This window comes from Hemitrygon akajei, chromosome 20, assembly GCF_048418815.1.
Source record: "Hemitrygon akajei chromosome 20, sHemAka1.3, whole genome shotgun sequence".
Taxonomy (NCBI): Eukaryota; Metazoa; Chordata; class Chondrichthyes; order Myliobatiformes; family Dasyatidae; genus Hemitrygon; species Hemitrygon akajei.
Genome location: NC_133143.1, coordinates 72358530 through 72375285, shown reverse-complemented (window position 1 = coordinate 72375285; position 16756 = coordinate 72358530). Strand labels below are relative to the sequence as shown.

The 16756-nt window shown below is 43.3% G+C and overlaps 1 protein-coding gene across 2 annotated transcripts in view; it reads left to right on the top strand.

Moving 5' to 3' along the window:
* nup42 (nucleoporin 42) overlaps positions 1-15939 on the top strand; it is a 47574-nt gene extending 31635 nt beyond the window's left edge. For both annotated transcript variants that reach the window (XM_073024601.1, XM_073024603.1), the window contains exons 6-7: positions 14332-14413; positions 15096-15939. In XM_073024601.1, coding sequence (XP_072880702.1) covers positions 14332-14413; positions 15096-15703 — 690 coding nt within the window. In that variant the 3' untranslated portion in view covers positions 15704-15939. The remainder of the gene's footprint in view (positions 1-14331; positions 14414-15095) is intronic.
* Positions 15940-16756: the final 817 nt, after the last annotated feature.

Here is a 16756-nt window from a genome sequence, read left to right as displayed (position 1 = left end):
ACTATTTTCTAAATGGAGAGGAAATACAAAACAAAACTGAGGTGCAAAGGGACTTGGGAGCCCTTGTGCAGGATTCCCTGAATGTTAAGCTTGAGGGGACCTACCTGGGGGAAGCAACAGAGGCCGTGCCTCTGGCACCGAGTCTGGCCAAGACTGAGAAGTGACTCAGAAGGGTAGGGAACTAAAGAGTTTGAAAAGCAGTTTGAAAAGCTCAAACAAATAAATAGAGCGGTAGCTCAAGCGGAGCGGCCTGTGGAAAGCGGCCAGTGAGTGAGTGGGCCAGTGAAGGAGTGGAGATTTGAGGCTTTGACTCAAGATGCTTCGACGAGAAGAGGCGGAGGACGAGTTTGTTCCCAGTTGGTCTTTGCAATGCCTCCTGAGATGGTGATGTGCCTCTCCTGTGAGATGTGGCAGTCTTGGGGGAACTCCCCTCTCCCACAGAGTCACATCTGCCAGAAGTTCATGTGGCTGGGCGATCTGGAAGACCGTGTGAGGAATCTGGAGCAGCAGCTGGATGACCTTCAACTCATAAGGGAGAATGAGGCAGTCATAGATGAGAGCTACAGGGAGGTAGTCACACCTAGGCTGCAGGAAGTAGGTCATTGGGTGACAGTCCGAGGGGGCGAAGTAGACAGGTAGTGCAGAGCACCCCTGTAGCCATTCCCCTGAATAATAAGTTTACCGTCCTGGATGCTGTTGGCGAGGATGACCGACCAGGTGTGAACCACGGTGGCAGGGCCTCTGGCACTGAGTTTGACCCTGTGGTGCAGAAGGATAGGACGGAGAAGAGGAGAGCTGTCGTCATTGGAGACTCTATAGTCAGGGGAGCAGACAGGAGATTTTGTGGACGTGAGAAGGACACCTGCATAGTTTGTTGCCTCCTGGGTGCCAGGGTCTGGGATGTCTCTGACCAGGTGCATGACATACTGTTACGAGAAGGAAAGCAACCAGAAGTTGTGATACATGTTGGTACCAACGACACAGGCAGGAAGAGGGATGAGGTCCTGAAGTGTGAGTTTCGGGAACTAGGCAGAAGGCTGAAGAACAGGACCTCAAGGGTGGCGTTCTCAGGATTGCTGCCAGTGCTACGTGATAGTGATGGTAAGAATTGGAGGAGATGGCAGTTGAATGTGTGACTGAGGAGTTGGTGCAGGGCGCAGGGTTTTAGATTTTTGGATCATTGGGATCTCTTCTGGGGAAGGTGGGACCTGAATGGATTGGATAGGTTACACCTGAATTTGAGGGGGAGCAATATCCTTGCTGGTAGGTTTGCTAGCATGGTTCGAGAGGGTTTAAACTAATTTGCAAGGGGGATGGGACCCAGAGCGATAGAGCAGTGAAAGAAGTGCAGGGAGTAAAGCCAGATGTAACATATAGAGAGGCTTTGTTGAAAAAGAAGCAGAATAAAGGGTGTAAAGGTAGTAAGGTAGAAGGGCTAAAGTGTGTGTAAATGCAAGAAGCATCAGGAACAAGGGTGATGAACAGAGAGCTTGGATACATACATGAAATTATGATGTAGTGGCCATTACGGAGACTTGTCTGGCACCAGGGCAGGAATGGATTCTCAATATTCCTGGATTTCAGTGCTTTAAAAGGGATAGAGAGGGGGGGAATAGGGGAGGAGGGGGTGGCATTACTAGTCAGGGATACTATTACAGCTGCAGAAAGGGTGGGTAATGTAGCAGGATCCTCTTTTGAGTCAGTATGGGTAGAAATCAGGAACAGGAAGGGAGCAGTTGCTCTACTGGGGGTATTCTATAGGCCCCCTGGTAGCAGCAGAGATACCGAGGAGCAGATTGGGAGGCAGATTTTGGAAAGGTCCAAAAATAACAGGGTTGTTATCATGGGTGACTTTAACTTCCGTAATATTGATTGGCACTTGTTTAGTTCCAAGGGTTTAGATGGGGCAGAGTTTGTTAAGTGTGTCCAGGATGGATTCCTGTCACAGTATGTTGACAGGCTGACTAGGGGGAATGCCATACTAGATCTAGTATTAGGTAACGAACCGGGTCAGGTCACAGATCTGTCAGTGGGTGAGCATCTGGGGGACAGTGATCCCCGCTCCCTGGCCTTTAGCATTATCATGGAAAAGGATAGAATCAGAGAGGACAGGAAAATTTTTAATTCGGGAAGGGCAAATTATGAGGCTATAAGGCTAGAACTTGCGGGTGTGAATTGGGATGATGTTTTTGCAGGGAAATGTACTATGGACATGTGGTCGATGTTTAAGGATCTCTTGCAGGATGTTAGGGATAAATTTGTCCCAGTGAGAAAGATAAAGAATGGTAGGGTGAAGGAACCATGGGTGACAAGTGAAGTGGAAAATCTAGTCAGGTGGAAGAAGGCAGCATACATGAGGTTTAGGAAGCAAGGATCAGATGGGTCTATTGAGGAATATAGGGTAGCAAGAAAGGAGCTTAAGAAGGGTCTGAGAAGAGCAAGAAGGGGGCATGAGAAGGCCTTGGTGAGTAGGGTAAAGGAAATTATGTGCAGAACAAAATGATGACAGGAGTAAAGGTAGGACTGATTAGGGATAAAAGTGGGAAGATGTGCCTGGAGGCTGAAGAAGTGAGCGAGGTCCTCAATGAATACTTCTCATTGATATTCACCAATGAGAGGGAACTTGATGATGGTGAGGACAATATGAGTGAGGTTGATGTTCTGGAGCATGTTGATATTAAGGGAGAGGAGGTGTTGGCGTTGTTAAAATACATTAGGATGGATAAGTCCCTGGGGCCTGATGGAATATTCCCTAGGCTGCTCCACAATGTGAGGGAAGAGATTGCTGAGCCTCTGGCTAGGATCTTTATGTCCTCGTTGTCCACGGGAATGGTACCGGAGGATTGGAGGGAGGCGAATGTTGTCCCCTTGTTCAAAAAAGGTAGTAGGGATAGTCTGGGTAATTATAGACCAGTGAGCCTTACGTCTGTGGTGGGAAAGCTGTTGGAAAAGATTCTTAGAGATAGGATCTATGGGCATTTAGCGAATCATGGTCTGATCAGGGACAGTCAGCATGGCTTTGTGAAGGGCAGATCATGCCTAACAAGCCTGATAGAGTTCTTTGAGGAGATGACCAGGCATATAGATGTGGGTAGTGCAGTGGATATGATCTACATGGATTTTAGTAAGGCATTTGACAAGGTTCCACATGGTATGCTTATTCAGAAAGTCAGAAGGCATGGGATCCAGGGAAGTTTGACCAGGTGGATTCAGAATTGGCTTGCCTGCAGAAGGCAGAGGGTTGTGGTGGAGGGAGTACATTCAGATTGGAGGGTTGTGACTAGTGGTGTCCCACAAGGATCTGTTCTGGGACCTCTACTTCTCATGATTTTTATTAACGACCTGAATGTGGGGGTAGAATGGTGGGTTGGCAAGTTTGCAGACGACAGAAAGGTTGGTGGTGTTGTAGATAGTGTAGAGGATTGTCGAAGATTGCAGAGAGACATTGATAGGATGCAGAAGTGGGCTGAGAAGTGGCAGATGGAGTTCAACCCGGAGAAGTGTGAGGTGGTACACTTTGGAAGGACAAACTCCAAGGCAGAGTACAATGTAAATGGCAGGATACTTGGTAGTGTGGAGGAGCAGAGGGATCTGGGGGTACATGTCCACAGATCCCTGAAAGTTGCCTCACAGGTAGATAGGGTAGTTAAGAAAGCTTATGGGGTGTTAACTTTCATAAGTCGAGGGATAGAGTTTAAGAGACGCGATGATGCAGCTCTATAAAACTTTAGTTAGGCCACACTTGGAGTACTGTGTCCAGTTCTGGTCGCCTCACTATAGGAAGGATGTGGAAGCATTGGAAAGGGTACAGAGGAGATTTACCAGGATGCTGCCTGTTTTAGAGAGTATGGATTATGATCAGAGATTAAGGGAGCTAGGGCTTTACTCTTTGGAGAGAAGGAGGATGAGAGGAGACATGATCGAGGTGTACAAAATATTAAGAGGAATAGACAGAGTGGACAGCCAGTGCCTCTTCCCCAGGGCACCACTGCTCGGTACAAGGGGACATGGCTTTAAGTTAAGGGGAGGGAAGTTCAAGGGGGATATTAGAGGAAGGTTTTTCGCTCAGAGTGGTTGGTGCGTGGAATGCACTGCCTGAGTCAGTGGTGGAGGCAGACACACTAGTGAAGTTTAAGAGACTACTAGACAGGTATATAGAGGAATTTAAGGTGGGGGGGGGGTTATATGTGAGGCAGGGTTTGAGGGTCAGCACAACATTGTGGGCTGAAGGGCCTGTAATGTGCTGTACTATTCTATGTTCTATGATGGATATAACATGAATATAAGGAAGAACAAGCCAATGATTGGCTGCAAATGCACACAGAGCAGAGAGTTAAATTGTAGCACAGAGGAAAAATTCAAAAGGGCAAGGAATGCAAGACTGAAGATGATGTATTTAATTATATGTAGTATTGGGAATAAGGTGGACAAACTCGTGGCTGAACAGAGGCCATAGTTGGGAACTTAACATCTAAGGATTTACTTTGTATTGAAAGGACAGGCAGGAAGGCATAGGTGGTGATATGGCTCTGTTGGTAAGAGGTGGAATTGCATCTTTAGAAAGGTGACATAGGGTCAGAAAATGTTGAATCTTTGTGAGTGGATTTAAGAAACTGCGAGGCTAAAAAAAACATTATGGGAATCATATGTAGGCCTCCAAATAGTAATCAAGATGTGGGTTTGAGATCGTAAAGGGAGCTGGAAAAGGAATGTAATAAAACGAAGGTCATATTTGTAATGGGAGTCTTCAATAAGCAAGGGGATTTGGAAAATTCAGGTTGGTGTTAGATATGAGATGGCTTTTTAGAGCAGCTTGTACTCAAGCCTAATTGGGGAAAGGCTATCTTAGATTGGGTGTTGTGTAATAACCCAGATCTTATTAGGGAGCTTAACGTAAAGGAACCCTTAGGAGGCAGTGGTCATAATACAATTGAATTCATACTGCAATTTGAGTGGGAGAAGCATAATTCACATGTATTAGTATTGCAATAGAATAAAGGAATTACAGAGGCATGAGAGAGTGGCTTGCCCAGGTGGATTGGAGGAGGATACTGGTGGGGATGATGGCAGAGCAGAGATGGATAAAGTGCTCAAATGGCAGGGCTAGGCAATTGTGCCTGACAAGGGAACTTAATGAACTGCATAAAGGCCAATGAAAGGGCATATAAGGTAGTAAAAGTGAGTAGGAAGTTGGATGATTCAGAAGGTTTTAAAATCCAGCAAAAGGCAACTAAAAATGTTATAAGTGAAAAGATGAAATCTGAGGGCAACCTAGCCAATAATATAAAGCAGGATATAAGGACATAAGAAATAGGAGCAAGAGTAGGCCATCCGACACATCGAGCCTGCCCTGCCATTCAATAAGATCATGGCTGATCAGTCTGTAAACTCAGCTCCATCTACCTGCCTTTTCCCCATAACCCTTAATTCCCCTACTAGGTAAAAATCTATCTAACTGTATCTCAGATATATTTAGTGAAGAAGCCTCAACTGCTTCCCTGGGCAGAGAATTCCACAGATTCACCACTCTCTGGGGGAAAACAGTTTCTCCTCATCTCCATCCTAAATCTTCTCCCCTGAATCTTGAGGCAATGTTCCCTAGTTCTAGTTTTACCTACCAATGGAAACAACTTTCCTACTTCCAAATCATCAATGTAAATACAAACATAAACAGCTGCGGGCCCAGCACCGACCCCTGCGGCACCCCACTCACCACTGACTGCCAACTGGAGAAATGCCCATTTATACCAACTCTCTGCCTTCTGTTGGTTAACCAATCCACTATCCTTGCCAATACACTTCCTCCGACTCCGTGCATCCGTATCTTATTTATAAGTCTCTTGTGCGACACCTTATCGTATGCCTTCTGAAAATCCAAGTATACAGCATCCACCTGTTCCCCTCTATCCATTGCACTCATTATGTCCTCAAAGAATTCCAGTAAGTTTGTCAAACAGGGCCTGCCCTTTCTGTATCCATCCAGGATACCAAAAGCTTTTTTAGTTATATAAAATGTAAAAGTGGGGGGGGGGGGGGTTGTTGAGTTGATATTGGATCATTGGAAAATGATGTTGGTGAGGTGGTAATGAGGCACAAAGAAACGGCGGATGAACTTAATAAATAATTTTCCAGAGGTTCATGAGTGTCAGGGAGCAGGAATGAGTGCCATTGCTATTACAAAGGAATAAGTGCTAGGCAAAACTGAAAGGTCTTGAGGTGGATAAGTCACCTGGACCAGATGATCTACCTCCCAAAATCCTGAGAGAAGTTGCTGAAGAGATAATGGAAGCATTGGTCATGATCTTTCAAGAATCACTTGATTCTGGTGTGGCCCCAGAGGACTGGAAGATTACAATGTCACTGCACTCTTTAAAAAGGGAGGAAGGCAAAAGTCAGGAAATTATAGGCCAGTTAGCCTAACTTCAATGGTTGGAAAAAAATTGGAGTCTATTAAGGATGAAGTTTCGGGATACTTGGAAACTAATGATAAAATAAGTCAAAGTCAGCATGGTTTCTGTAATGGGAAATCTTGCCTGACAAATCTGTTAGAATTCTTTGAGGAACTAACAAGCAAGGTGGACAAAGGAGAGGCAGTAGATGTCTCTTTCTTGGATTTTCAGAAGGCATTTGATAAGGTGCCACGTGAGGCTGCTTAACAAGTTAATGTCACCAAGACCAAGGAGATGGTGGTGGACTTTAGGAGATCTAGGCCTCATATGGAGCCAGTGATCATTAATGGAGAATGTGTGGAGCAGGTTAAGACCTACAAGTATCTGGGAGTACAGTTAGACCAGAAGCTAGACTGGACTGCCAACACAGATGCCTTGTGCAGGAAGGCACAGAGTCGACTGTACTTCCTTAGAAGGTTGGCGTCATTCAATGTCTGCAGTGAGATGCTGAAGATGTTCTATAGGTCAGTTGTTGAGAGCGCCCTCTTCTTTGTGGTGGCGTGTTGGGGAGGAAGCATTAAGAAGAAGGACGCCTCACGTCTTAATAAGCTGGTAAGGAAGGCGGGCTCTGTCGTGGGCAAAGTACTGGAGAGTTTAACATCGGTAGCTGAGCGAAGGGCGCTGAGTAGGCTACGGTCAATTATGGAAAACCCTGAACATCCTCTACATAGCACCATCCAGAGACAGAGAAGCAGTTTCAGCGACAGGTTACTGTCGATGCAATGCTCCTCAGACAGGATGAAGAGGTCAATACTCCCCAATGCCATTAGGCTTTACAATTCAACTGCCAGGACTTAAGAACTTTTTTTAAGCTATTATTAATGCTTTTTGAGTTAGTGATTTAGATGCATATCATATTATTACTGAGTTAAGTATTGTATGTAATGAGTTTTTGCTACAACAAGTGTATGGGACATTGGAAAAAAATGTTGAATTTCCCCATGGGGATGAATAAAGTATCTATCTATCTATCTATCTATCTAAATCCTATGGCATTACAGGAAAGATACTGGCATTAGGACACAAGAAATAGGAGTTGGCCATCTGGTCCTTTTAGCCTGCTCTGCCATTCAATAAGATCACGGTTGATCTGACCATGGACTCCTTTCCACCTACCAGCCTTTTCCCCATAACCTTTAATTCCCCTACTATGCAAAAATCTATCCAACCTTGTCTTAAATATATTTACTGAGGTAGCCTCCACTACTTCATTGGGCATAGAATTCCATAGATTAACAAATTTTTGGAAAAAGCAGTTGCTCCTCACCTCAGTCTTAAATTTACTTCCTGAATCTTGAGGCTATGTCCCCTATTTCTAGTCTTACCTACCAGTGGAAACAACTTTCCTGCCTCTATCTTATCTAATCTTTCATGATTTCATGTTTCTATAGGATCTCCTCTCATTCTACTGAATTCCAGCGAGTACAGTCCCAGGCGACTCAATTTCTCGTCATAGTCTAACCTCCTCATCTCTGGAACCAACCTGGTGAACCTCCTCTGCACCGCCTCCAAATTTAGTATATCCTTTCTCAAGTAAGGAGACCAGAACTGCATGCAGTACTCCAGATGTGGCCTCACCAGTACCCTGCATAGTTGCAGCATAACCTTCTTGCTCTTAAATTCAATCCCTCTAGCAATGAAAGCTAGCATTCCATTTGCCGCCTTGATAGCCTGCTGCACCTGCAAACCAACCATTTGCAATTCTTGCACAAGCACTCCCAAGTCCTTCTGCACAGGAGCATGCTGCAACTTTTTACCATTTAAATAATAATCTGCTCTTTCATTTTCCTTTCAAAGTGGATGACCTTGCACTTATCAACATTGTGCTCCATCTGCCAGACCTTTGCCCATTCACTTAACCTATCTATATCTCTCTGCAGACTCTCTGTATCCTCTGCACAATTTGCTTTTCCACTCAATTTAGTCTCATCAACAAACTTAGATACACTCTACTTGGTCCCCTCTTCCAGATTGTTAATGTATATCATGAATAGTTGCATGCTCAGCATTGACCCTTGCGGCACACCACTCACCACTGATTGCCAACCAGAGAAACGCCAATGTATCCCAACTCTCTGCTTTCTATTGGTTAACAAATCCTCTATCCATGCTAATACATCACCCCAACTCTGAATCCTTATCTTACGGATGTCTTTTATGTGGCACCTTATCAAAGGCCTTCTGGAAATACAAGTAAATAATGTCCATCTGTTTCCCTCTATCCACTGTGCTCGTTACATTCTCAAAGAACTCCAGTAACTTTGTCATACAGGACCTGCCTTTGCTGAATCTATGTTGTGTCTGCCTGATGGAGCCATTTCTTTCCAGATGCCTCACTATTTCTTCTTGAAAGCTTCAAGCATTTTCTCAACTGCAGATGTTAAACTAGGTGGCCTATAGTTACCTAGTTTTGCCTACATCCTTTTTTGAACAGTGGCGTGACATTCGCCGTCTTCCAAACTGCCAGGACCTGCCCAGAGTCCAGAGAATTTTGGTAAATTATTACCAAAGCCTCAACTATAACCTCTGCCATTTCTTTAAGTATCCTGGGATGCATTCCATCAGGACCAGGGGCTCTGACAAGGATAGAGGAATGGTTGACAGGCAGGAGGTGGCGAGTGGGAATAAAGGGGGCCTTTTCTGGTTGGCTGCCCACCTGGCTAACACTGGTGGAATTGTGAGAATCACATTTTTTGATTTCTCTAGTGCCTTCAATACAAACGAGCTACTTCTTCTGAACGAGAAGCTGCAAATGTTGGATATAGACAAATTGACTATTTCCTGGATCACTGAGTACCTGACAGATAGACCCCATTTTGTACAGCTGGGTAGTTCACTGTCTGAAATGGTGGTGAGTGGCGCTGGAGCACCACAAGGGGCTGTGCTGTCTCTGTTTCTGTTCACTCTGTACACCCAGACTTTAAGTACAAATCTGAGTTTTGTCATTTGCAGAAGTTTTCTGATGATTTTGTGATGGTTGGGTGTATCAGATGGGCAGGAGTTGGAGTACAGAGGACTGGTGGACAAGTTTGTGGAGTGGTGTGGGAGGAATCACCTGCTCCTGAATGTGGCCAAAACCAAAGAGATGGTGATTGATCTTAGGAGGAAGAGGACTGTGACGAGTCCTGTATACATTCTGGGAGAAGACGTTGCGGTAGTGGAGGAGTACAAATACACCTTGACAACAGTCTTGCTGAAAAACTACACCAAGGCTGTTTACAAGAAGGAGATGAGCAGACTCTATTTACTAAGGAAGCTGAGATCCATCAATGTTTGCAGGAGGATGTTGGAGATCTTTTACCAGTCTATTGTAGCATGTGCAGTCTTCTGTGCAGCTTTATGTTGGGGGAACAGCATCGGCTGGGATACAAAAAGACTAAATGAACTCATCAAAAAGGCCATCCTTGGCTACAATCCAGATTCTTTTGAGTTAGTGGTGGAGAGGAAGTTCCTAAATAAACTGTTATCCCATTATGGAGAATCAGGCACATTCTCTCCATGACCTACTGAATAAGCAGCGGAACACTCTGTTGAACTGACTCATTCAGCTCCGCTGTCACGAGGAACGTTACAGAAAATTTTTCCTACCAAATGTAATAAGCATATACAACGGTTCATTTCTGCGACTTAGTACACATCTTAGTACAACAGTCTGTTTTATTATTCTGCACATTATTGCACATCGATAAATTATTATTGTGTATATTATCATCCTGTTCTTTATTATTAGTTAAGTCTGCAGACTGCTAAGTGTGTTTTTAAATGTTGCTGCTGTAGTGAAATAATTTCTACTTGTGATCAATAAAGTATTTATTATTATTATTACTAGTGGTGTTGCTCGGGGGTCAGTTTTGGGACCGCAACTTTTCACGTTGTTTGTCTATGATTTGGATAATGGAATTAATGGCTTTGTGGCAAAGTTTGCAGATAATGTAAAGATAGCTAGAGAGGTAGGTAGTGCTGAGGAATCAATGTGATAGCAGCGGGACTTAGACAAATTGGAAAAATGGGCAAAAAAGTGGCAGATGGAACACAGTGTTGGGAAATGTACGATATTGCATTTTGGTAAAAGGAACAATAGTGTGGACCATTATCTGAATGGGAAGAAGGTTCAAACATCAGAGGTGCAAATGGACTTGGGAGTCCTTGTGCAAGACTCCCAAAAGGTTAATTTACAGGTTGAGCATGTGGTAAAGAAGGCAAATGCAATGTTGGCATTTATTTCAAGGGGAATAGATAGATAGATACTTTATTCATCCCCATGGGGAAATTCAACTTTTTTCCAATGTCCCATACACTTGTTGTAGCAAAACTAATTACATACAATACTTAACTCAGTAAAAAATATGATATGCATCTAAAACACTATCTCAAAAGCATTAATAATAGCTTTTAAAAAGTTCTTAAGTCCTGGCGGTAGAATTGTAAAGCCTAATGGCATTGGGGAGTATTGACCTCTTCATCCTGTCTGAGGAGCATTGCATCGATAGTAACCTGTTGCTGAAACTGCTTCTCTGTCTCTGGATGGTGCTATGTAGAGGATGTTCAGTTATCCATAATTGACCGTAGCCTACTCAGCGCCCTTCGCTCAGCTACCGATGTTAAACTCTCCAGTACTTTGCCCATGACAGAGCCCGCCTTCCTTACCAGCTTATTAAGACGTGAGGCGTCCCTCTTCTTAATGCTTCCTCCCCAACACGCCACCACAAAGAAGAGGGCGCTCTCCACAACTGACCTATAGAACATCTTCAGCATCTCACTACAGACATTGAATGACGCCAACCTTCTAAGGAAGTACAGTCGACTCTGTGCCTTCCTGCACAAGGCATCTGTGTTGGCAGTCCAGTCTAGCTTCTCGTCTAACTGTACTCCCAGATACTTGTAGGTCTTAACCTGCTCCACACATTCTCCATTAATGATCACTGGCTCCATATGAGGCCTAGATCTCCTAAAGTCCACCACCATCTCCTTGGTCTTGGTGATATATAAAATATATATATAATAGAATATAAAAGCAAGGAGATAATGCTGAGGTTTTATAAGACACTAATCAGGCTGCACTTGGAGTATTGTCAACAGTTTTGGGTCCCATATCTCAAAGGAGGACTTCAGGAGGGCACAGAGCGACCACTCCCCGCTGAACATCGACGGCTCCTTGGTAGAGATCATTAAGAGCACCAGATTTCTTGGTGTTCACCTGGCAGAGAATCTCACCTGGTCCCTCACACCAGCTTCATAGCAAAGAAAGCCCAGCAGCGTCTCTACTTTCTGCGAAGGCTGAGGAAAGTCCATCTCCCACCCCCCATCCTCATCACATTCTACAAGGGTTGTATTGAGAGCATCCTGAGCAGCTGCATCACTGCCTGGTTTGGAAATTGCACCATCTCGGATCGCAAGACCCTGCAGCGGATAGTGAGGTCAGCTGAGAAGATCATCGGGTTCTGTCTTCCCACCATCACGGACATATACACTACACACTGCATCCGCAAAGGAAACAGCATTATGAAGGACCCCACGCACCCCTCATACAACCTCTTCTCCCTCCTGCCATCTGGGAAAAGGCTTCGAAGCATTCGGGCTCTCACGACCAGGCTATGTAACAGTTTCTTCCCCCAAGCTATTAGAGTCCTCAATATCCAGAGCCTGGACTGACACTTTGCCCTATTGTCCTGTTTATTATTTATTGTAATGTTTGCACTGTTTTTGTGCACTTTACACAGTCCTGTGTAGGTCTGTAGTCTAGTGTAGCTTTCTCTGTGTTGTTTTTTTACGTAGTTCAGTCTAGTTTTTGTACTGTGTCATGGTCCTGAAAAACGTTGTCTAATTTTTACTATGTACCGTACCAGTGGTTATGGTCGAAATTACAATAAAAGTGACTTGACTTGACTTGAAAGGATGTGTTGGCATTGGAGGGAATCCAGAGGAGGTTCACGAGGATGATTCCTAGAATGAAGGGTTAACATCTGAGAAGCCTTTGGCAGCTTTGGAATACTCACTGGAACTTAGAAGAATGCGTGGGGATCTCATTGAAACCTACTGAATGTTGAAAGGACTAGTTAGGGTGCACGTGGAGAGGATGTTTCCTTTGGTGGGGATATCCAGAACTAGCGGACGCAGCCTCAAGTTTGAGGGATGACCTTTTAGAACAGAGGCAAGAAGGAATTCTTTTAGTCAGAGTGAAGTGAATCTCTGGAAAGCTCTACCACGGACTGTGGCAAGAAGGCAGGTATATGGGGTTGAGTGGGATCCAGGATTAGCTATGATGGAATTGTGGAGCAGATTTGATGGGCTGAATGGCCTAACTCTGCTCCTGTGTGGTTATGGTCTTAATTTGCAGGTTGAGTCTGTGGTGAGAAAGGCAACTGTTATGTTAGTACAGTCGGCCCTCCTTATCTGCGAGGGATTGGTTCCGGGACCCCTCGTGGATACCAAAATCTGCAGATGCTCAAGTCCCTTATTCAACCTGTCTCAATGTGGTGGATCTTAGGACCCAGCAGAGCCCCAGACCTTATTTAACCTGTCTCAGTGCGGTGGACACTAGGACCTGGCACCAGAGCTCTGCATGCGCAGTGTTTCTGTTCACGAAAATAATCACGATCACGATTGAAAATAAAGTGGAAATAATAAAGCGATCGGAAAGAGGTGAAACGCCATCGGTCATTGGAAAAGTGTTAGGCTATGTCGGTCAACGATCGGAACAATTTTAAAGGATTAAGGATAAAGGATAAAGTGAGAAAGGCCCTGCCCCGATGAAAGCTACAATTATTGCTAAGCAATGCAGTGGTTTAATTATTGGGTTTTGGGGTTTTGAGATTTTGATTGTCCACATCAACCTGCCACGGATGGAGAGCACACTCTAAAGCGGTCTGTCACTGGCTCGCACTCGGGAACGGTTCCCGAGCCCGGCGCTGAAACATACGTTCTTAAGTGTTTTATATGTATAGAAAGGTAAAATATATGCTATATACTAAGACAAACGTTTGACTAACTGACGCTTAATAATACCGGATGTACCTGTTCCGACTTACTTAGTAAGAGTACTTCCGATTTTTTTCGATCCCGATCCATGATAACCCACGCACATCCTTCCGTATACTTTAAATCATCTCTAGATTATTTATAATACCTAATACAATGTAAATGCTATGTAAAATAGTTGTTATACTGCATTGTTTAGGGAATAATGACAAGAAAAAAAAGTCCGTACATGCTCAAACAACAAGTGCTGGAAGAGCACTTCTGGGTTTTCGCGATTCGTGGTTGGTTGAATTCGGGGATGTGGAATTCACAGATAAGGAGAGCCGACTGCATTCATTTTAAGAGGACTGGAATATAAAAGCAAGGATGTAATATTGAGGCATTATAAAGCACTGGTGGGGCCTCACTTGGAGTATTGTGAGCAGTTTTGGGCCCCTTACCTGAGAAAGAATGTGTTGAAACTGGAGGGGGTTCAAAGGCGGTTCACGAAAATTATTCCAGGAATGGCTTGTCATATGCAAAGAGTTTGATGGCTCTGGATCTGTATTCATTGGAATTCAGAAGAATGAGGGGTGACCTCATTGAAGCCTATTCAATGGTGAAAGGCCTTGCCAGAGTGGATGTGGAGAGGATGTTTCCTAGGATGGGGGATGCTAAGACCAGAAGACACAGCCTCAGAAAAGAGGGGCGTTCTTTTAGAATGGGGATGAGGAGGAATTTCTTTAGCCATAGAATGGTGAGCCTGTGGAATTCTTTGCCACAGGCAGCTGTGGACTTTCTCACGTAGTAATTTAGAGGGAGCAAGAATTTTATTTGTGGTAGGGTGGTGAAAATGCCACCATCATTTCCCAGTTTTAGCTATCTGTAAATTTGAGATATTTTCTTTCTTTCTCCTTTTTTCCAGATTACAGAATTGAAAAAGCCTAACCAGCAGAAAGCAGCAGTAGGTTTTGGTGGTGTGCAGCCTTCGGGCTTTAACTCATCAGGTGATTATATCTGGGAAAGACTGAATGAAAAATGTTTACTTCTGTCCACAGGCTTATTTAGTGCATGCTTCATCACTAAGTTCATATTTGTGTCATTTGCTTTAGCTGTGGTAATTTTTAGGAAGTTAGTTTTTTTTAAAAAGCAAAAGTTAATTGAATGAAATTTATGCAGCAAAATTTAAAACAAAAATACCTTTTTGTGACTCATAGATGTGGGGCATCAGTTTGGGTTCCAGTTTACAAGTATTGTATATGGAGAGATACTAATGGGTAAAACTATTTAAAGTTGTGAGATGAAATAGGAAGAACATATCTCAAAAGGGGCAGGGCAGACTAATTAAAGATGTTCAGAATTAAAGTTGACATAAATGGTTGGAAGGTTGTTTTCTAATGAGAGTCTTCATCAGTTTATTTATTGGTAGCACAAGGGCTAATAGTACTTGCATAAACTGATTCAATCCCAGCCGGATTGAGCTGCACTGAACATTGCTGAGGTTAAATTTTGTAATATTTGTGAGAATAGATCTTTATCTTGCTTGTAGTCCTACATCCATTTTATAATTGAATCCTATCACACAAATGAAAGGGTCTCAAGTTGTGTTACTGTGAGCTTTTGTGATTTGGAACCTCTGTTTCATGGGTTTAACGAAACAATGAAATGTTTTTTTCTTTCTTTCCACAGCTTTCACCTCTGCTACTGCAAGCAGCAACACATTTAGTTTTAAACCAGATGCTGGATTAGGGAATGTTACAGCAGCCCCTTCATTTGGAAACTCAGTGGCATCTACAGCCCCTCCACAGTCAGGATTTGGAACCAAAGCAGCTGATTCTGCCTCAGTCTTTGGAAACAGACCTGCCTTTGGGGCTCCTTCAGATGCAGTGGCTTCATTCTCAGCCTTTAGTAGTTCTGTATCTAGTTCTGCACCAGGTATCTCCGTGTTTGGAAACTCTTCCCAATTTGGAAGCAACACAACAGCTTCCAGCAGTTTTGGGAGTTCTGCATCGACGGGAGCAGCCTTTGGGAGTTGTGTAAAATCAACAACTGATGCCTTTGGAGGTTTTGCAGCAACAGCAACAACAACAACAACAACAACTACTACTACTACTGATTTTGGGGCAATTCCAATACCAGTCTCTCAGCCACAAAACACTCCTGTCAATGGGTGTGATGCACTGTACACACCCCAGACACAACTTTCAGCAGAGGACCTACAAGAATTTCAAGCAAAGACCTTTACCCTAGGGAAGATCCCGTTGAGGCCACCACCCATTGAACTTTTGACTGGTTAAGTAAATTTGTGAATTGATTATTTTCCTGGGTGTGAATTTGTCTAATACAACCGCAGTTCAAGTTGAGCTTTCTCAATTTAAGCTTAATTTTTGATAAAGGTGTTACTTTATTTACTATTTAAGTAGTTTACCATTGTAATAACTTACTGGGAACTTAACTATTGTGTTCTCCTTATATCCCAACCAAAATTCAAAAAAATTGTGCTAGCTCTCATTGGAATAAATGCATCAACATACCAGTGTCTGTTTCCCTGCAAAGGGTCTGCCTGAGCTGCTGAGTTCCTCTAGAAGTTGGATTTTACTCTGGAAGAGAGAATATGTTGGTGAGAGCATTGAATGTTCTTGCAACCTGAAAGTTGACGAGTTGTTATTTAAGTGGAAATAGCTCTTATTTAGTCCTTATTAAGTATTTGTCAAAATATTTCTAGGGCTGACTTTGTTCTAAATTTGGCAGGAAAATATTTCTATCAAGTATAAAGCTTATATTTTTTTAAGAAGTTAGGTGTACAAATAATAAATATCAATGGAATCTGCAGACAGAAACTTCATGATACTTCCAGGCTGAGCTGAAATTAAACTTTTTAAATGCCTGAAATTATTCCGACGAAAAAATATATTTTCCATAAACAATTTTTATAATGTTTTGTTGTTTTATAAGCATAATTCCACATTCATCCATGGAATATTTGGTTTAAGTTTACTTAATCTACTTTAAATATTTAAAGTGATTCCCTCAGTGGGTGGGATATGCTGCACATGTTTTCATAATACAAGATAAATTTGCATGTAAAGTTCTTCCAAGACTGGATAACCCTTCATTCCCACAAAACTCATTGTATTTTGTTCAGTCTTTGAGTCAGAACACTATAGTACAGAAACAGGGCCTTCATCCCATCTAATCCATGCCAAACTCTTAATCTGTCAACTCCTATTGACCTGCACCACTATCCACCACTTCTGCTGGTAGCTCATTCCACACTCTCACCACCCTTTGAATGAAGCAGTTTCTTTTTGTTCCCCTTAGACATTCCGCCCTTAACCCATGACTTCTAG